The sequence below is a fragment of the Leptodactylus fuscus genome, chromosome 8 (genome assembly GCF_031893055.1).
Source record: "Leptodactylus fuscus isolate aLepFus1 chromosome 8, aLepFus1.hap2, whole genome shotgun sequence".
Taxonomy (NCBI): domain Eukaryota; kingdom Metazoa; phylum Chordata; class Amphibia; order Anura; family Leptodactylidae; genus Leptodactylus; species Leptodactylus fuscus.
In genome coordinates this window covers 62749873-62771574 of record NC_134272.1, presented here as the reverse complement: position 1 = coordinate 62771574, position 21702 = coordinate 62749873, and the positions used below count along the sequence as shown (strand labels likewise).

At 43.1% G+C, this 21702-nt stretch overlaps 1 protein-coding gene across 2 annotated transcripts in view; it reads left to right on the top strand.

The window, feature by feature from the left end:
* PDE1A (phosphodiesterase 1A) overlaps window positions 1-20937 on the top strand; it is a 210838-nt gene extending 189901 nt beyond the window's left edge. For both annotated transcript variants that reach the window (XM_075283805.1, XM_075283806.1), the window contains exons 10-14: window positions 1693-1813; window positions 4455-4536; window positions 6761-6881; window positions 7508-7695; window positions 20502-20937. In XM_075283805.1, coding sequence (XP_075139906.1) covers window positions 1693-1813; window positions 4455-4536; window positions 6761-6881; window positions 7508-7695; window positions 20502-20554 — 565 coding nt within the window. In that variant the 3' untranslated portion in view covers window positions 20555-20937. The remainder of the gene's footprint in view (window positions 1-1692; window positions 1814-4454; window positions 4537-6760; window positions 6882-7507; window positions 7696-20501) is intronic.
* The last annotated feature ends 765 nt before the right edge of the window (window positions 20938-21702 follow it).

The window sequence follows — 21702 nt, the reverse complement described above, 5'->3', positions numbered from 1 at the left end:
TGAAAAGTACAGGAATATATAAAAAACCTGTGTCCCTTATCTGAATGGAAAGGCTCTAACTGCGGCTTCATTTTGACATAGCCCAGCATAGCACTTGACTATCTTCTTCAGCCCCACAGATTTTGAATGTTGCTTTGTTCAGATGGTGGACACGAGACCCCAATCTTGTGAACTATGGGATCCTTGAGGATGAGACATTCATCACCTATCCTTTGGATAGATGATAAGCTATGACTCTGGGAAACCCCTTTACTCTTAAGACCTTATACACTTAAATGTAATGCAGATTTGTAGTGTGCAAATCCATATGATGGCCATCATTTTTATAGAGGGACACACACTGGAGCAGATTTACTTATCCTGTCTTATTTTAAGACAGTGTAATCTGACTAGACAGTCTTAAAGGGGTATTCCCATGACGCTTGTTCACTAACCTGCAGGCTGTTGTGTTCTCTTCACTTCCTGCTTTTCTCGGCACATAGGTGGGCGGGGTTTCACTTGCACAGGATTGGTTGTAAATGAATTACAGTGTGAAATTGATGTAGCAGAGCTGGATTTGAGTCAGTTTGCATTACATACAGAGGTAAAGGACTCCCTATCTCAGCCCGTATCAGCCAAATTCAATTAAACCGACAGATAAGAGCTCAGAAATCCCGGCGCTCTCACCTCCCCTATCTGTGTCATTTAAGTAGCGGAGCTTCTCAAACAGCTCAGAGCTGCTCCCAGCCCCTTCCTCCCCCCTGAGAGTAGGCAGCTACATCACTTGACAAATGAGCAGATAATCCCAAGGGCCATAGAAACGGAGTGTAAACAATGAAGTGAATAAGTTAAGATAGCGGCCAAACAAAGCAGTTTTGATAAAGCAATGCATTTAGGAAAAGTCTTAAATCCACATAAACTAGCAGTATAGATAGGATCCTTGTGATGGGACAACCTCTTTAATGGTGGATGCCGGATGATAAATCTGGTGCCACTTTAATCTGTCTAATCTGTGTTTATATCACCTATTATTTGGCGTACTTTGCAACAAAAATTAGCAACACCGTTTTGCCACAATTTTGGCACGTTGGCATATCTTAACTCAGTCCCTTTTCTGTTAAAGGGGTTGTCCAAGATAATTTTTATTTTATTTTTAATTAGGCTACTCCTGCATTTCCATTGTTTTCTTATGAAGAAAGTTCCCACTGCACGTGACCACTGATTGGCCTCAGCAGTCACATGACCACTGAAGTCAATCAGCGGCCTCAGTGGAACGGACATGGGACGTCACAGTCATGAGTTCATTCAGTAAAAGTAGACAGCTGAGCAGCAGGAGACTGGAGCACCATGCTTTTGTTTGTTTTTTTGTCACCTCCCCCAACCTAATTTAAAAAATAAATAAAAATTATGCTGGACAACGTCTTTAAGCTTTGCGCATTTGTTTGGTGAGACAAAAAACTGTCTATGGGTAGGTTCACATCTATGTTGGGAGTCTTTGTTGGAGATACAGAAACCGTCGCAGGAGAGAAAAGTCCTGCATGGACCACCGGTTTCACAGCTCACATATTATGGTTTATGATGAGTTTTTGTACAGGGTTATTATTAGATAAATAAGCAATACACCGGCCTTGATGAGAAATACTGAACACTTCTTGCTTTCAATACCACGGCTTCATTTCAGGAAATGATTGAATTGTTTTCTTTATTTCACAGAATAGACAAATCAAAAGCCATGTCCTTGATTCTTCATGCTGCTGATATCAGTCATCCTGCAAAAACCTGGGATATGCATCAGCGGTGGACGGACTTATTGATGGAGGAGTTTTTTAGACAGGTGCTAGTTCTATATTCCATTCATTACCTTATATCCAGCATCATTTTAATATTCACTTCTTCTCCACTATGTAGAGCATAATACTCCACAGTGGACCCATACAGTATAATATGCTCTCAAGAGCATCCCCTCACAGTATAATACTCCACAGTGGCCCCACATAGTCTAATATGCATCTCAGAGTCCCCCCCCCCCCACCCTTGCAGTAAGATAAGATAAAATAATCCTTTAATAGTGCCTCCATGGGGAAATTCAGTGTGTTACAGCAGCATAGTCAATACAAAATCTCAGAGTAGAAGATAAATAGATAGTAGGAGTCCTAACAAAGAAAAACATCAGGATCATTTAGTTCTCTGTGCGGAGTGATCTTCGCTTGGCCTGATGTCAATTATACAGCCTGACTGCGGTTGGGAGTAAGCATCTCCGATAGCGCTCCTTCTCACACTTGGGGTGAAGCAGTCGGTCACTGACAGTACTGCCCAGTGCTGTCACGGTCTCATACATGGGATGGGAGTTGTTCTCCAGCATGGAGCTCACCACAGACAGTATCCTTCTGTCCCCCACCACCTGTACTGGGTCCAGGGGGCTCCCTAGGGCAGAGCTGGCCCTTCTAATCAGCCTGTCAAGTCCATTTCTGTCCCTGGCTGTTATGCTACTCCCCCAGCAGGCTACGCCAAAGAAGATGGCTGATGCTACTACAGAGTTGAAAAAGTCCCTAAGACTTGTGCCTTGGACTCCGAAGGCCCTCAGCCTCCTGAGCAGGTAGATACTGCTGTGACCCTTTCTGTGCAGCACCTCCAGGTGATCTACCCAGTCTAGCTTATTATTGAGGAGCATACCCAGGTACTTATAGGTGTTGACTATCTCAATGCATAACCCTTGGATCTCCACTGGGGTCGGAGCACTTCTCCACTTACTAAAGTCCACCACCATCTCCTTGGTCTTCCCAGCATTACTCCTGAGGTGGTTGACAGCATTCCACAAAATTCCGGTTTAAGTCTCTGTACTCCTTATGGTCACCATCAGTTATGAGGCCTACTATAGCAGGGTCATCGGAGTACTTTTATAAGTAACAGCTGGATGAGTTGTACCTAAAGTCAGCAGTGTACAGTGTGAAGAGAAATGGGGCAAGAACTGTACCTTGTGGTGCTGGGCTCTCACATATTGAGGGCGGTTTGTCAGGTAGTCTAGGATCCATTTGGACAGGTGATGGTCCACACCATCAAGGTTTAGCTTCTCCCTCAGTAGCCCTGGCTGAATGGTCTTGAACGCACTGGAGAAATCAAAGAACATTATTCACACAGTGTTCCCGGGTTTCTCCAGGTGAGAGAGGGCTTTGGGAAGAAGGTGGATGATGGCGTCATCTACCCCAATGCCCGGCCCAAACTGGAGGGTGTCCATAGCAGAGTATAATACTCCACAGTGGCCCCACACACAGGATATTATGCTCCCCAGAGCCCCCCATTCCCCGTATAATATTCCACATTGGTCCCCCAAAGTATAATATGAAAGTCAATGTTACAATAACAACAGAAGGCCTCTATTGTGAGAGAATAAAATAATGCGCACCACTCCCCATCCTAATGTGCTGCCCCCTGGAGCTCCTGTCCCCACTATCTTCCTCTGGTAGAAAGACAAGCTCCTTCTTGACCTCCTTCCATAGCCGTGACAGCACCCTAAGGGCTAGTTCACACGTGGGCAAAGGGGCGGATTTTGACAGCGGATTTCGCTTCAAAATCCGCCCCTTTACAATGGTGGTCTATGTAACCTGCCCTATCTTCAGGCGGAAGCCGCGCGGGCTCAGCCGAGCGGCTTCCGCCCCCGGCAGCTCTCTCCTATGTCTGCTCATTCATTTGAGTCGACAGCGGAGGAGAAATCCGCGACCGCGATGGTCGCAGCAGGCGGGTTTTGACAAGAGAGAGATGCGGCTCGCCACGGCTCTCTCGGTGTCAAAACCCGTGCGGGCAGTTCACGTGTGAACTGACCCTAAATCACCACTCACTCCCAGCTAGCTTATGAAGCCACACACTGCCTAAGATGGCTGCTGCCTGCCCTTATATACAGGTTGTCTCCTCCTCCTGACATCACTGACGAGGGGATGACATTACACAGCTCTGTCACAGGCTGGTGAACTAATTGATGGCGCCCATTAGTGTTTCAACAGCGCCATCTCCTGACCAGATAGTGTCACTGCTTCTAATTCTATTCAAGTATATTTGCTACACCTTACATATGACGCTGGGTTCACACCAGCATCTGGACTCCGCTCTGCATGCAGACGGAAACCTGTCATGCCGAGTCCGGCCGTGAGCGCCGGTGAGCGTGTTTTGCTCTCCGCGGCAAAACAGTTTTTTTTAAAACCGGACACAGAGTACTGCATGTCCGACTCTGTGTCCGGTTTTAAAAAAAAACGGTTTCACCACGGAGAGTCTCCTGCTCTGTTTTGTGCAGGAAACGGAAACCTGCAGAACGGAGACCGGGCACAGATGTGAACGAGCCCTGAGTAGCATTTAATAATCGTGATACATTTTTTAATTTCATATTTAAGTGCTGGTAAAATCTCTGATCTGCTCCTGTGTGATGGTTGGGGGTCCCAATATTGTAATGCTTCAGTATTAATGATAACAACTTCTATTTACAGGGGGACAAGGAGGTGGCATTAGGGCTTCCTTTCTCACCGCTCTGCGACCGAAAGTCAACACTGGTAGCACAGTCCCAAATAGGTAATGCTTATGTCTGCTTCTTCATTATATTACTATATAGTTAATGGATCCACCAGGAGTATACAGATCATTCTGAAATAACTGAGCGCCAGACAAGATCCAGTTTACTAATATACTCTCTGCTGCCTCCTGAGGACTGGGGTGGAAGTAAGAGGGGGCCACAAAACAACAAATTGTTACTGGAAAATTAGACACTCAGAGAGAAAAAAATTCCATCATTTTGAATAAATTCTTATTTGGTTTCTCAAAACATCTAGAAAAATGTAGAAAGTGACCAAAGGGAGCACAAAGAGATAAAACACAAAACGTCCCATTTCTCATCTCATACAGTATGCATGAGTATTTCTTGTTATACGGTATTTCTTAGGTATGAGGTTATCCATCACCATAAAATTGTTGTTTAATCTGCCGCCATCATGTTACAAAGCTGGAGGCACGCAGCAGATTGATATAATTTTGTGGGAAAAATTCAGTTTCAGTAAAACTTGGGTTCAGGTTTTTCTATACTATATAAGTACAGAAAAAGTGTCTGATGCTGTTTGGTAATCTGGTGCACGTTTAACTTCACATCATTTATTATTTGGCTTGGTCTACAACAGAATTTTGACTCAAAAATTTGGTACAATTTTTGATGCACCGTTTTGCATATTAAGATCCACCTCCTTTCAACAAACCACACCCATCTGTCTTATAAGGGACAAAAACTGTTAGAAAGTGTCTAAAACACATAGAAAATGTAGTCTTATTTATAATGTACCCTTATTTATAATACACCCTTATAATCAGCGCCGCACCTTCCATGAGGCGACCTGAAGCGACCGCTTTAGGCGGCGCTATGCAAGGGCCCCAGGGAGGGTGGCATTTTTGCTTACCTAAGCCAGTCCAGGACAAGCTGTCCTGGACTGGCTTAGCACCGAGCGGTGGATTGGGGAGGCCGCTCGAGCAGCGCTGCTCCAGCGGCCTCCCCTCACGCTCAGGCAGAGAGCAGGTCCTCTCCGTGCCTGCTCTCTGCCTGTGAACGCTGCTAAGCCCCGCCCCCTTCGCTTTGCCCCGTCCCGCCCCCTCCGCTCCGTCCCGCCATGCCCCCTCCTCCCGGGGGGGGGGGGCGGCTTTCTGTCGTTCGCCTCGGGCGGCGAAAGGGGCAGGTTCACCCCTGCTTATAATACACCCTTATTTATAATGTACCCTTGTTTATAATGTACCCATATTTATGATGCACCCCTATAATGTACCCTTATTTATGACGCACCCGTATTGCACTGGTTGCTGTTTACCCTTGCAAATACAAGGAAAGTGTAAAGCCCCTTACAGATGACTGTGCGAGATCAATGTGCTATCCATGTTTTTCCCTGATAGCACACTGACCCATTCATTTCTATGGGCACGAGCAGACTACCGCATAGTCCATGGATCATTGAGCAGGCCGTGAGTCCGCGCTGCAAAATATGGAGCAGATTCTACTCTGTTCACTGTTTGTGGCGCAGACTCGTATAGAAGCCTATGGGAGACTCAAACCACGGACGGCACACGGATTTACAGATGAAAAGTAGGCACTTTTGTAGATCCACAAACTCAGATCACACATTGGTGACACACTCAGTTTTTGTGGACATACGGCAGTGATGTTAAAGACACACTGATGACACGTGGTCTGCAAAAACGTAACACTGAACACTAGTTTGTGGACCGCATCATACACACGGTCATCTGCATTTAGGCTAAGGGAGATGTTTTGTGTATTCCATGTTACCGTATGATCCTGTGCTGGCTGAAGGGTGACGCTTTGGCTGCAATAGGGCATAAACTCGCTATATAGGGAAGACAGGTCATTATCCAGAGTCCACACCAGGAAGAAACAATATAATAGTGTGGTCAGCACTGTGGGGCACCTGGTTGCAAGTGCGACCTCTACGACCATTGGCCGCTCATGTACAGATATTACACATATAGAGTCACTGAGTAGGACCGCCCTCTGGACTCCCAATGTCTGAATGAGCAGAGATATACGTGAATGAAAAAATATTTTCTTGAAAAACGTTATCAATTTGTATGACGAATTGTAACCAATATCGAGCCAAAGCAGGGGGTTCGATTTTGGTGGTAATGATGAAGATAATTGTGAACATACTTACGGTATGTTTAGAAATATTATATATTTGATGTATATACACAGACATAATTCTCTGCGTCAACCCGGTCTTGTTTTATATCTTATCACTCGCAGGTTTTATAGACTTCATAGTGGAGCCAACATTCACGCTTCTAACTGATTCAACCGAGAAAATTGTTATGCCTCTTATAGAGGAAGCGACAAAGTCTGATCATTCTGTCTACGATAAATCCAGGTTTGTCAGCTCATCTTACATTTAGAGCATTGTTAACTCTGCTTCCTACTGAAAAGCGTTTTAGGTATCCTTCCTATTTCCTTCCTATACAATACTGCCACCCAGTGGCTGCTGTTTGTATTGCATATGCTCTGAACATTACTACTGAAAACAAAAACTAACCTAACATTTTTTCTATATATAATAGACTTGTTAATCCAGTATAAGGTACTGCTTATATTTATTGCATTTAGAAAGACAGCTGAGCATACATCTGTTTCCGTAGCTATAAAATTTTCCATGACATTATCTACAGTAAAAGATTGACTTACATGTCCTGTTCTGTAGTGATCACGTTTCAGTAGTCATCATCTTACCATCATTATGATAATCATGTGATTGTGTCATTGGTGTAAGAGCCTAGAGGCCAGCATTACAATTGCAACATTTAAGGATATTTAATGTGACATGGAAAACTGAAAAAAAAAAAGTACCTACCTGGTCCACCCGGACCTATCTGATATCCAAAGGACAAGTCATCAATATTACAATCCCTTTAAATTATCTGCATGTAGTCACGTCTTTGGTTTGTCAGTAATGAATAACTGATGACTGGCGGAGAGTAATCGCATTTCTTTCTTTTATAGCCTGAATAACTCTGATTTTGGACGTGGTGGTGACATCCAGAAGAAGCCCGGTGTGCGGACACCACAGACGGATGGCAGCCCTGTAATGGATTACTCTCTGGCAAATGTAGATTTACAACATTTCAAAAAGAATTTGGTTGAAATTATTCAGCAAAACAAAGAGCGATGGAAGGAACTGGCAGTACAAGGTATTACTTATATCAGTATGATATCCTCACTCTATATAATATAATCTTCAGGAAACTAATACATTGTTCCTGCCCAAGCCTGCACCATCCACATTAGTGGAAAGTAGCAAGCTAGGGGGATGTGACGCGCTTTATGCCAAAGATGCAGGGTCGGACTGGCCCACCGGGGAACCGGTGAATCCTCTGGTGGGCCCCGAGCCCCGACTGTTAAGTCCTCATTGTAATAATGCAGATACATTAGTCAGGGGCCCCCAATCGAGCACCTGACCAATGCATCTGCATTTGCCTCAACACACACTGGCCCCCATTAACTGATGCTTAAGCTGCATATGGTGTCCTCCCGATATATAGGGAAAGTATATATCGGTGGACACGTGTGCAGCTTCAGCATCAGCTATAATGGCTGCTCGTAATCCTCTCACTGACCTGCTGCAGCTACTTTATAGCTGCTTTCCTGTGATGACCTGCTGTGCTGCCCGGACTTCCTCCCTCCCTCTCGCCCATCAGAACGTGTGGGGAAGACTGGAAGCAGTCTGCTGTGATGGTTCTCTCTTCTGGAAAATGTGAGTACCGTATATAATTTTGGTAAAATCTGCCTATTTAATATGTATATATGTGTACATTTGTTTAAAGTTTGTGTCTTGTATATTGGGTGAGTACTGTATGTTTTTATACCGGTATATATATATACAGTATACTATAATGTGTAGGAGTGAGTGTATGTATATATGTGAGTATATATAGTATTCATATAAGTATAAGCATATATATGACATATATGGTATTTGAGTGTATATAAATGTATATGTGTGTATATATGCTATAATAATGTATATATGGTATATGTATAAGGCCTGGTTTACATCTGCGTTTGGTAATCCGTTCGGTGAGCCCCATATAGGGCTCACAATGTACATTTTTTCCCATATCAGTATGTCTTTTTGGAATATGGGAGGAAATCCATGCAAACACAGGGATAACATACAAACTCCTTGTAGATGTTCCTGGCAGGATTCAAACCCAGGACTCGCAGCGCTGCAAGGCTACAGTGCTAACCACTGAGCCAACGTGTTGCCCCTAGTACACATTATATTGAGATGATCAGGATGAGGCCCAACAGCGAGACGCAGCTCAAAAACCCTGTGGAATAAATAGCGGCGAATCTCAATGTATTTTTTCCACAGCGTTTTTCATTGAGCTTTTGATGCATTTTCTGGCACTTTCTCCCAAGTGCGCAGCTGAAAGAAACCGACCATGTTTTAGAAGCGCACGCATTTTAGAGGTTGCGGCTGTTCCACATTTTTTTTTCCTGCAGTGTGCGGATGAGGTAAATTTGATTACATTTCATTCACTTTGCTGGTTTTGTAAAACACATAATTTTTTTTTTTGTATAGTAGCCAAAGACGTTGTGTTTCTGCAATGTGAGGTTTGAGGTATTTATGGCTTATCCTGAGCATAGGCCATAAAAAATTAAAAAGATTAACCCTGCACCACCCCTTTAATATGTCCCACAGATTTTATCATCCCCCATCACTGCTCCCACACAATATAATGGCCCCATCAATGTACCCCATACATTCTGGGGGACCAGTGAAGAGACCACTGTATTGGGGGAGACCAGTGAAGTGGCCATAAAAAATTTGGCCCAGACATCCCCTTAAAAGAGGTTGTGTATAAACTGGAGTGATCACTGTGGTGGCCGCCAGAGAGGTGTAAAAATAGAAAAACAAATTTAAAAAAATAAATAAAAAAAGTATACACACCTGTCCCCAACACCCTGTTGTCCCCCACCTGTGTCCGTTCGGTCTCATGGTCTAATTTCTGGAAATCCTGTACCTAACTAGTCTCAGCGATCACATGAGGTGCAGGACTCCCAGCAAGGAGGCGCCAGCACGAGACCGAATGGACACTGGCAGCGCACAACGGAGCGCCGGGGACAGGTGAGTAGGCTTTTTTATTTATTTGTTTTTGATTTTACACTTCCCGCCTGGGACATGAGTTGCTCCAATTCCTGGACAACCACTTTAAGGGCTCGTTCACACGGGGAAGTTGGCAGCGGATTTTGAGGCAGAATCCACTTAAAAATCCGCTGCCAAAAATTGCTCCCAATGACTTCAATGGGAGCCGCTTGCTTCTTTTTTTCTACTAGCTAGTAGCAGAAAAAAGAAGCGAGCTGCCCTATCTTGCCGCGGATTCCGCGGCTGAGTCAGTCTCAGCATCCGCGGCGCAAGGCTCCGGCCCACTCATTTGGGCCTAATCCGGAGCAGAATGCCACGACGGTATGCCTGGCATCTGCAATTTAATGTTCACACGTGGAGTTCATGTCTCTCCGTGTGAACTAGCCCTAAAGGATTTATTCATCTTTCTAATATTGATGGTCTGTCCTTAGGATAGGCCATCAATATTACATCTGCGATGATACAACAGCCAGGACCTCTGCAGATCAGCCTTTTCCAGGACCGAGCAGCTACAGGGAATAGTAGCATTTATAGGAGCCATGCTGTTCACTTGCCATACAAGGTGTAGCAGTACATTTAGGTAGTGCACATGGTATAGTGGGTGAGCAGCATGGCTCCCGACATGTTATTACCTTTAGTCGTCATGTCTTGGTACCGCCGCTGATCTGCAGGGTCCTGGCAGTGGGCCCCTAGAAACAATTCCACTGGTGGGCCCTAGACACCCCAGTCTGACCCTGCAATGATGTACCACATTGTCCCCCATCTACATGAATTTTGGCGTACATAGGTTGATAAATTATGTCAATATGTCACTTGGAATGAAGGTGTCACTTTGTGAATAAATAAATAGGATATGTCGATAGATTATCATTAATGCAGCTCAAACTCTATAATGAATTATGGTTTAATTTGTTGCAAAAACTGACCTACATACTCCGCACCATGCTTATTATGTGTTTAAGGCTGAAGCCCCACATTGCAAAACACATCATTATTGCTGCAGTGGTATCTGCAAAGTGAATAGGATGCTGGCTAATCCCATCCACATATTGCAGAAAAAAAGACTTGCAGCCTAGAGGAAAGAACCTGGGATGTCGGGCCACACGGTGGCTCAGTGGTTAGCACTGCAGCCTTGCAGCACTGGAGTCCCGGTGTTCAAATCCCGCCAAGGGCATAAAACCATCTGCAAGGAGTTTGTATGTTCTCCCTGTGTTTGCATGGATCTCCATCCCATATTCCAAAAAAGACATACTGATAGGGGAAAAATGTTTCATTGTGAGCTCTATGTGGGGCACACAATCTACATTTAAAAAAAAAAAAAAAAAAAAAAAAAAAAAAAAGAACCTGGGATGTCACTCACATTTGTCGCCTGTGACGTCCTGGGTCCTTTTCCTTAGGCCGCTGAGGACTCTCTGTGGCATCCAGCAATCCATGTCTTCCTGAATCTGGATGACAACTGGTGCTGCTCTCTGATATCATGCGCCCGGTCAGAGAAGTGCACCAGACATCGGCTCTAGCGCTCTTCTATGATGTCATCTGCTCAGAGGACAAAGACAAGGATTGCCAGACGCCATAAGGAAGCCCAGAATGGGGAATGGAAGGGGAATCTAAATTAGTTTTAGTATTTTCCCTTTCCTCAGCCTCCATCTAGAGAGAGCCCAGAATATAATAATTTCACTTCCGGTTTTATCTGAGTTCGGACTGAACCCGGGGTTTTCTATGTCCAAACACAGGACATAAAAAGTCTTCTGTGGCTTGCCCGTCTTTAGTGTCGGCTATCTAAATACAGGATTAATAAATCTTCCCTGTATGTTAATCTTTATTTTCAGTTAATCTATAGAATTATTATTATTATTATTATTATTATTGTTTTGTTCCATTAGAGCAGGGGTAGGGTACGTACGGCTCTCCAGCTGTTGCAAAACTACAACTCCCAGCATGCATACTGGCTCTGCTGTTCTGGGAACTCCCATGGAAGTGAATGGAGCATGCTGGGAGTTGTAGTTTCACAGCAGCTGGAGAGCCAAAGGTTCCCTACCCCTGCGTTAGAGGATCAGGTCATCGGACAGAAACTTTTACCTTATTAATGGAGACGTTCTGTTTGTGTCCATCATAATTCATGATTTTGATGAAGAAATAACATTGCTTTCTGCAGCGTTTCCTATATAGTTGAAGAATCAGTTTGCAGGCTATACCAACCTAGTTATATGTTTGGCAAATTGACCAGGAATTGTAACCGCGCATACACCAAATGTAACCAGAAACTGAGACGTGAGGCCGCACACTGTGAACTATGTTCCATTACAGATTTCAGAGCAAATTTAATTATAAGCTTTATGTTCCCATTGTAGATGGATTGAGTTATGTATTGTGCTAGAGAATGGACCCTGGAAATCTGCAGCAGTTCCTCAACAGGCTCATTCACCCCTAGAGGGCAGTGTTTTCTGTCTGCAGCCATTCCATTCACGGTGATACTAGGAAGCCTTGTAGTTATCTGGATGTTCTTCCACATGTTTTGTGACATTGTTCACTCTAATAGGTGTCTGTGCATATCACTATCTTTAAGGCTAAGGCCCCACCTAGTGAAGCGCAGCAAAAAAAAGTTTTTTTTCTACAGCATTTTTCATTGTGATCTCGCAGAGTTTTCCAATACAGACTTTCTTTCCCTATTATACATATACGGAAAAAGCCAGCATGTCCGCAGATATAATTGACATGGAGGAAAAGGTGGGGGAAACCTTTTCCGCCATGTGAACTTTCCGCACGGCTAGCCGCGATGGGATGCTAATGCAGCATTGGCATTGCGTTGCGGCATCCTGCTCCTGATTAGGCCCGAGTAAATGGGCCTAAACAGGAGCGTGTCTCAAGCCGTGTTATCCGCGGCAAGATAGGGCATCTCGCCTTCTTTTTTTCCGCTACCAGCTGGCGGAAAAAAAAGCGAGCGGCTCCCATTGGGAGCCATTTTTGCACATGGATTTTGAGGCGGATTCTGCCTGCAAAAAAACTCTGTGTTAACATACCCTTAAAGATTTTTCCCAGGAATACATATTACTCTATGTATAGGGGATAATTTGAAGATTAATGGGGGTCTGATCACTTAGACCCCCATTAATCAGGAGAATGGAGGATTAAAAATTCTGAAGGCCAATAAACTGCACATTGGCTCACATACATGTGTGATATGCATCATATCATCATATCATACCCCCCAACACCCAGCAACAGCCAAGTAACAAGGCAGGCCTCAGTCATCCCCCCCATCAGGCCTAATATGGTGGCGATCACATGATTTTCCACATGACCACTTTTTCAGCTGTACCCGGACACACATTAGATAGCGCCTTCAGCTGTGGCAGTAATATATGATGCACTGTGCACATGTATCTCACTTAATACGCAGTTTGGTGGCTTTTTTTTTTGCAATTTTGCCCATAAGCTGCAAGTTGCAAGTCTGGATAAGCCCTTTACTAAAGATAAAATATAGCAATAATAATTCTCAGAATATTTGGAGGGTAGAATAATATAAAAATAAAGTAGAACTAACTGGGTACATATAAAGCAGCGCACGTTACATTCCATGTCCTATGACTTTTTCCATGTGAATAAAATGATAAGAGGACTCGGCTGTAATCGGAGCTCTTAATAATTCATATTGCAAGTGACTTTCATCCAGAGAAACAACAAATACAGCAATAAACTATATGACTTCAATAAAAATCAGGAAGGGGCAACGTCATGGGTACATAAACCGCAGGATATGATGACAGCTTAGACCAAGCATGACAAAAATCAATATAGCGTCTGTCCTGTGAACCCATCCTATATGGGATTGTGATGACAGACTACTTACCAGGTCTCAATACTCAGCAATGCAATGATGATGGATTGGTTACGAGGGCAGACCAAAGTAATGGAAGGTACCAGCGCAGGAACTTTATAGGAGGCAGATACGTAATGTGCAATACATATCACACTGTGTTCTACTAGCTGGCATTAGGATAAGACACAATGTAATAAATGGATAAAGAGATTGTAGAAAGATCAATGAGACTCTAAATATGAGCCTCAGGGCTGGTGACTTAATGCCTCATATAGTACGGTGTATACACTACTAAGAACATTGTGTATCCCAGCAAAAAGGTGTATTACTAGTCATTGTGTATGTGCACTACTGAAGGAATACCGCCATACAAGGCTGTAACAATAGATGGTCCAGTTATTCCTGGGCTCCAGGGCCTCAGGGGCCCCAAGGACTAGTGATCCTGATAGAAGCTTCATTGCAGATGTGAATGTATCCTTAGGTAAGAATCGAAGACTTTTTGTTTTAACATGTTCAGCAATAAAACCCTTATATTTCCATCCAAGAATAACCGCATAAATACAGTCCTATGAAAAAGTTTGGGCACCCCTATTAATCTTAATCATTTTTAGTTCTAAATATTTTGGTGTTTGCAACAGCCATTTCAGTTTGATATATCTAATAACTGATGGACACAGTAATATTTCAGGATTGAAATGAGGTTTATTGTACTAACAGAAAATGCGCAATATGCATTAAACCAAAATTTGACCGGTGCAAAAATATGGGCACCTCAACAGAAAAGTGACATTAATATTTAGTACATCCTCCTTTTGCAAAGATAACAGCCTCTAGTCGCTTCCTGTAGCTTTTAATCAGTTCCTGGATCCTGGATGAAGGTATTTTGGACCATTTCTTTCTACAAAACAATTCAAGTTCAGTTAAGTTTGATGGTCGCCGAACATGGACAGCCCGCTCTCAAATGATCTGAAAACAAAGATTGTTCAACATAGTTGTTCAGGGGAAGGATACAAAACGTTGTCTCAGAGATTTAACCTGTCAGTTTCCACTGTGAGGAACATAGTAAGGAAATGGAAGACCACAGGGACAGTTCTTGTTAAGCCCAGAAGTGGCAGGCCAAGAAAAATATCAGAAAGGCAGAGAAGAAGAATGGTGAGAACAGTCAAGGACAATCCACAGACCACCTCCAAAGAGCTGCAGCATCATCTTGCTGCAGATGGTGTCACTGTGCATCGGTCAACAATACAGCGCACTTTGCACAAATAGAAGCTGTATGGGAGAGTGATGAGAAAGAAGCCGTTTCTGCACGTACGCCACAAATAGAGTTGCCTGAGGTATGAAAAAGCACATTTGGACAAGGCAGCTTCATTTTGGAAACAAAAATTGAGTTGTTTGGTTATAAAAAAAGGCGTTATGCATGGCGTCCAAAAAGAAACAGCATTCCAAGAAAAACACATGCTACCCACTGTAAAATTTGGTGGAGGTTCCATCATGCTTTGGGGCTGTGTGGCCAATGCCGGCATCGGGAATCTTGTTAAAGTTGAGAGTCGCATGGATTCCACTCAGTATCAGCAGATTCTTGAGAATAATGTTCAAGAATCAGTGACGAAGTTGAAGTTACGCCGGGGATGGATATTTCAGCAAGACAATGATCCAAAACACCGCTCCAAATCCTCAGGCATTCATGCAGAGGAACAATTACAATGTTCTGGAATGGCCATCCCAGTCCCCAGACCTGAATATCATTGAACATCTGTGGGATGATTTGAAGCGGGCTGTCCATGCTCGGCGACCATCTAACTTAACTGAACTTGAATTGTTTGTCCAAAATACCTTTATCCAGGATCCAGGAACTGATTAAAAGCTACAGGAAGCGACTAGAGGCTGTTATCTTTGCAAAAGGAGGATGTACTAAATATTAATGTCACTTTTCTGTTGAGGTGCCCATACTTTTGCACCGGTCAAATTTTGGTTTAATGCATATTGCACATTTTCTGTTAGTACAATAAACCTCATTTCAATCCTGAAATATTACTGTGTCCATCAGTTATTAGATATATCAAACTGAAATGGCTGTTGCAAATACCAAAATATTTAGAACTAAAAATGATTAAGATTAATAGGGGTGCCCAAACTTTTTCATAGGACTGTAAGTCAATGACCATGATAAACATGTGTAATGTGCTTTTCCGAAATTGATTGGGTTGTCATAACAATAAACATGTCATGGAAGTCCTGAGAAACTTTTCATGATTTATCACACGTATGAAATCTTTTTATTATTATTATTTTTTTCTGCATGAAATTACCCTGGAAATTCTCAAAATCTTCCCATTTAGCCACCTGATTCTTAAACGTTGTGTGACATTAAGACTATATAAAAGGGAGTGTATGAGATGTTCCTGAAACAGCGCAAGACTCACGCTAAGGCTGGTCTTACACGACTGTAATTTAAGTCCGCAAATGGTCCGCAATTGAGAGTTTTCAATTGCGGACCATTTGCAGATACATTATATTCAGTGCGGCCTCTTAGACCACCGGATATTTTACCTGTGGTGTGCTGGGCCGTGACCGTGGTCCGCACTGAATAGAGCAGGTCCGCAAAGGCTGTGAATTCACGGCACTGCATGGACTCGCCCATTGAACTCTATGAGCACGTGCGGCAGGACACGGGCGTCTGCGATGTCTATGTTGCTCATCAGCAACTTGCGGACCGTACAATCAATATGGTCATGTAAGACCAGCCTTAGTGTGGTATTGCAGCTTAACCCCCTTCAAATGAATGGGCCAGATGCTCAATACCTATTAGCCAGCCATGTTTGTCATATATCATATCTCATAGTACCCCCTTTTAGGCCGGGGCCCCATGGGATGGAAATGCAGTAAGGGCAAAGTGAATCCCATGTCCACTTTGCAGTATAAACCGCAGTACGGACACACCGCGAGTTCCACATTGGTATACTCTTAACAGAAAGTACGCAGAGGAAAACTCCGTAAACTTTCTGTCTAAAGTGATATATAGGATATGTAGGATAGGGGGCGCTTTCACCCAAGAAATGGGGCATAAGGTCCTTAGGTGAAGGTCTGAGGTCACATAGTTCTCAGTAGTACAATGACAAATAAAAGGGTAATAATGTCCACCTCTTGGCTTTTCAATGGATGGTTAGACTTGATTTCGTATTCTTCTAGCTGTCATAACGCTCACATGAAACGGTTTGGCAATTTTCTTGGCTGAGACACCGCTACCGATGAGCTGGATGATGCTATTTCTCTTTTCTTTGGAAATCTTCTTAATGGCTGATCCTTGCTTTGATCTAGTGACACTTCACTTGAGAATCAACCTTATAACACCCTGAGCTATTAGGGAATGTGAGACCAGGGTGTAATGTGTAGTGCAAGAAGATAAAGCTTTTTCCACCAACAAGAACAAAACAGTAACAATGCAGTTACATTATAAAAATCTGCTGAATATTTGCAAGTCAAATTTATGTATGAGGTAGCCAAGATGATTGTCTATAGAATGATGGCAGTCTCACGTTTGAAGCTTTAGTGGACGATGAGATATGAAGCCTGAAAGTCTAAAGGTCAAAACATTGTTACCTTTTTGCTTGTCCATGTATCTACAGACAGCAGAGAGACCAAATGTTTACACAGGAACCGATGCTAAAAAAAAAAAAAAAAAAATCACATAGTGGTCTGATGACCTATTGAAGAAGTCAGGGGTGAACCTACCTTTTTCGCCACCTGGATGACAGAAAGCCCCCCCCCCTCGGGAGGAGGGGGCGGAGCGAAGGGGGCATGGCTGAGCGATGTTAGCAGGCAGAGAACAGGCAGGGAGAGGACCTGCTCTCTGCCTGAGCGTGAAGGGAGGCCGCTGGAGCAGCGCTGCGTCCACAGGGCCGCCCCAATCCACCGCTCGGTGACGGTGACGCTAAGCCAGTCCAGGACAGCTTGTCCTGGACTGGCTTAGGTAAGCAAAAATGCCGCCCTCCCTGGGGCCCTGGCATAGCACCGCCTGAAGCGGTCGCTTCAGGTCGCCTCATGGGAGGTGCGGCGCTGGAAATAGTGAAAATAGGATAAGGAAAGAAACTGTGCAGACAATGATTTCTATTGAGATGGTTGTCTTTCTGGCAAAAATAAATCACTGGAGTGTTCTTTTAAGCACTTCATGTTTAGAGCCATGTAAACCAGCGACACCACTGAACCACCTGTATTTTCTGTGTTGTTGAAGACAAGACCTATAAGTAATATCATTATTAACGTCTTGACTCTAATGAAGACAATTACCAATCATCCTTAAAAGAAGATTACCGCAGTATGATGATGCGTAAAGATATTAAATAGCGGTGACACATAACCATAGATCATAGTCTCATCATGACACGCGGTCATAAAAACAGTATTAGAGATATCATTTCCTTTCAAAAAGGAGGAACTATAAAAGTGACATATGGCTGTATAATTAGTCTGCTAAGACATGTAGATCGTAGACTTCGGGCAGAAGGAGAGACTGTAATGAGAAACCATCAATGCTTCAAGGCTGGTCTGGAAAAGTGCAAATCTCTCTAAAGAGACTCTCTGGCATTTAAACTTATAGGCTAATGTGCTCTGTAGCAATTATCAAGGAGACAAAAAGCCATCTGCAGTCCATTAGTGCTGGAGAATACACATTGATATGATTGATAAGGAGTCAAGTTACCTCTTACCTTCTGTGAGCAAACTACCGTGTATTGCTGAATCAAATGGAAACATCTTTTACTCGAACAATGCCCGGGCCACGATGGAAAATCATTGATGTCATCGCTGCTTTTAGTTCTTGCTTACTGAAAATAGGATCATTTTGAAATGATTTTGTTGAATTTCATTAGCGACGTGAACTGAGATGTTAAAGTTGTTTTCTTAAGAAAAAATAGAATTTCCCAGGAATAGCAAATTCTTGAGATGAACAGGATAAAAGTGTTCCGGCTGCGTCTATTTTTGGCCCAAACCCGTTGTGTGTTTACAGGGTTGCAGCCACCATTGATGCGGCCCACGCAGTCATTAGTTTACATGAAGTAAGACATTACTCAACGTCTTCAACTTAATATAGAGAAGTAGCAATGACTCAACTTCTTGATAGCTGTGCTTGTCAGCTCATGAACAGACTACTGACTGTTTACAGGTGTGTCCTCTTAGCTTTGCTCTTGGCTAGATACGGTATTTCCAAACATGAATGTCACGGGATGACCAGTTTTTTAAAACAACATGATCTTGCAATACTCTTTTACAAAATGTGTATCCTGTGTGCGGCCACCCTGTGGTTGTATTGTGCATTGCAGCTTTTCAAGGTTATTACTAGTAGCTCGCAATATTGTATTGATTGGTTTCAGGACAATTTGGAGTCTCTAATGAAATGGGTGGGTGCATCTGTATGACTTACTATATTCTAGGGTTTAGGGGATATAGTCACTCCATAGGGAGACAACCAACATTTAGGTGTGTGGAGCCTTATTAAGTCATGAGCGCTCCACTGTGCAAAGGAACATGGGAAGAATATGCAAATCTGACTTCCATGATGTAATTAGGATGCCAGTACCTCAAGTATGCACACCAATAGAGGGCGCTGACTGAGAATGTGCAAGTCTATCTTCCATGATGTAATACCTCAAAACAGCTGTCCTTGGCTGAGAGACTGTATCTGGTAAAATCCCAACATCATTACAAACAAAGGCCTCTGAGAAGGTTGGCATGATGTTAAAGGATGCGCCCTCTATTGGATTGCTTGACTGAGACTGTCTTCCCAATTACATCATGGCAGATAGACTTGCACATTCTCAGTCAGCGCCCTCTATTGGTGTGCATACCTGAGACACTGGCATTGTACTTCCTAATGGCATTATTTTATATTTATTTTAAAAACTCTGAATTGAGCGAATTTGGGAAAAAAGTGGAGTTCTATCATTTTCAAACTGGATTTGTGTGTGATACAGTGATCACTGTGTGATATAAATGACATCTTACCTTTATTTTGCGGGTCTGTAGGAATACGGGGTATTGAGTATGGGGTCACTAGAAGATTCTATTAAATCCTGCTTGACAGGGTTTAATTGAAACTTTGCATTGGCAGGACTGGGAGCCTTCAAAAGTCAATTGAGCAGCTCTCAGAATCTTACCATGAGGCAAAATGTTCTGTTGCAGGTAAAAGCACCCCAACCTTGCAAATGGCATGGTCACATTTACCTAATTGTCCTATAAAAGATACTGCTAGCTCAGGAACAATTCCCTCGTAGGTGCCATCTTTAAAGACCCAACATCTGCCATGCATGTAAGATGGTTGTCATAAGGGGGTTAAATATATGTACCAGCAGGGAATGCAAGTTATTCTATATGTGATGGAACAGGAATGGAAAATCTAAAGTTCACATGATGCAGGTATAGCACATGGATGAAACTCTACCAATCTGCGATGGTAAATGATGCATCATTTTGAAGGTTACACTTCAGATTTACGTGGAAAACCATGGTGCCATGGGAGGGTTAATGGCATCTATATCAGCCAGAGTGTGTGGATGTAACTTTAGGCTAGGCTGACACGGCGGAAAATTATAAGAAATTCCTCTTCATTTTTTCCTACCATATTCGGCGATGGGATTGCTGCGACAAAATAGAGATGTCCCTCCATTTGCATTCCTCTGCTGATTAGGCCTGGGTGAATGGATCTAATTTGTAAGGACTCCCGAGTTGCGGAATTCGTGAATGTGCAGCAAGATCGAGCAGGATGCCAATTTTTGTTTAGAGTCCTGCTACAATCTCAGCCTCCCATTGAAAACAATGGAAGGAAGATTCTGGGCAAAATTTCAGGGACAAAATCCGTTGCAGATTCCTCCATGTGAACGTACCCTCATATTTCTTATACCTGCTTGATTCACTGTTGAGATACCTATAAAAAGTTTCTAAAACACATAAGTTTAACCTTCACCTTGTTGTCCAATTTGCTTAGTAGATCTCTATCATGTTTTACAAATATTTTCACAATTTTTTCATTTCAGAAAGAAATTTGAAATCAATAAATAACAATGAAGAAAGCGAAAGAGAACTCTGAGATCGGAATCTATGGACTGTGAAAAACCAAAATGATCAATGGTACCTGGAAGCTAGTGCCAAGCGCTAGCACAGAAGAGGACGAGAACATTATAGCGTAGCTATACTGACACTGGAGAAAGGAAGGCTTATATACATATATCTTTACCCAGGAGTAGAAAACTAGAAAGACACAAATCCAGACACGGTTCATGCAGTGCAATGATGGGAATATGGTAGTAGATGATAATTTATGAATATATCACATTTACACAATGTAAATAGCAGGAGCATGTAAATAGTTTGTTGACCTATGCACTCATTTCCTTTATAATTTTTCCAAAAACTTTGACACTAGGAAAACCTTGTTTGTTTTTCCCCTGTGGACATCATCTTTTCACTTTTTCAGACTGTTAATAAAACTTTGTTCATTTTGCTTGGACTGTTCATTTCAAATAGAATTTTCATTTACATTTCTAAAATTCATTATTGGTACAAAAATTGGTGGCTTCAATTTGGTTCAAGTTCTGTGCAGGAGATGAAAACGGGTGCAAAGGGTTAGCTTCTAGCCATGGGTGTACTGTACATACCATTGAGGCAGCTTGCAGGCAATCCGGAACAGGCATCCAAAGAGCCATTTTACAAATCCCTATGAAATAGTTCTCCACTGGTATAAACAGTTAGTAAAACAAAGCTACAATATTAAAAGGAATAATGGTAAGTAGAGATGAGCGAACAGTAAAATGTTCGATATTCGTTTCGAGTAGCCCCTCAATATTCGACTACTCAAATCGAATATCGAATCCTATTATACTCTATGGGGGGAAAATGCTCGTTTCAGGGGTAGGCAACATTCGATCAAATTATACTCACCAAGTCCACGAGTGAGGGTCGGGCTGGATCCTCCGAGAAGTCTTCTCCGTGCAGCGTCCCCGTGGCATTTTTCGGCTCTGAATTCACTCTGCCAGGCATCGGGCCTGGAAAGAGCCAACTGCGCATGCCCGCACTACAAGCGGACATGCGCAGTCAGCTCTGCCCAGGCCCGATGCCTGGCAGAGTGAATTCAGAGCCGGAAGACGCCGTGGGGAAGCTGCACGAAGAAGACTTCTAAAGGTAGGAGAAGAACCAGCGTTGATTGGCCAACTGTATAGCATTCGGCCAATCAATGCT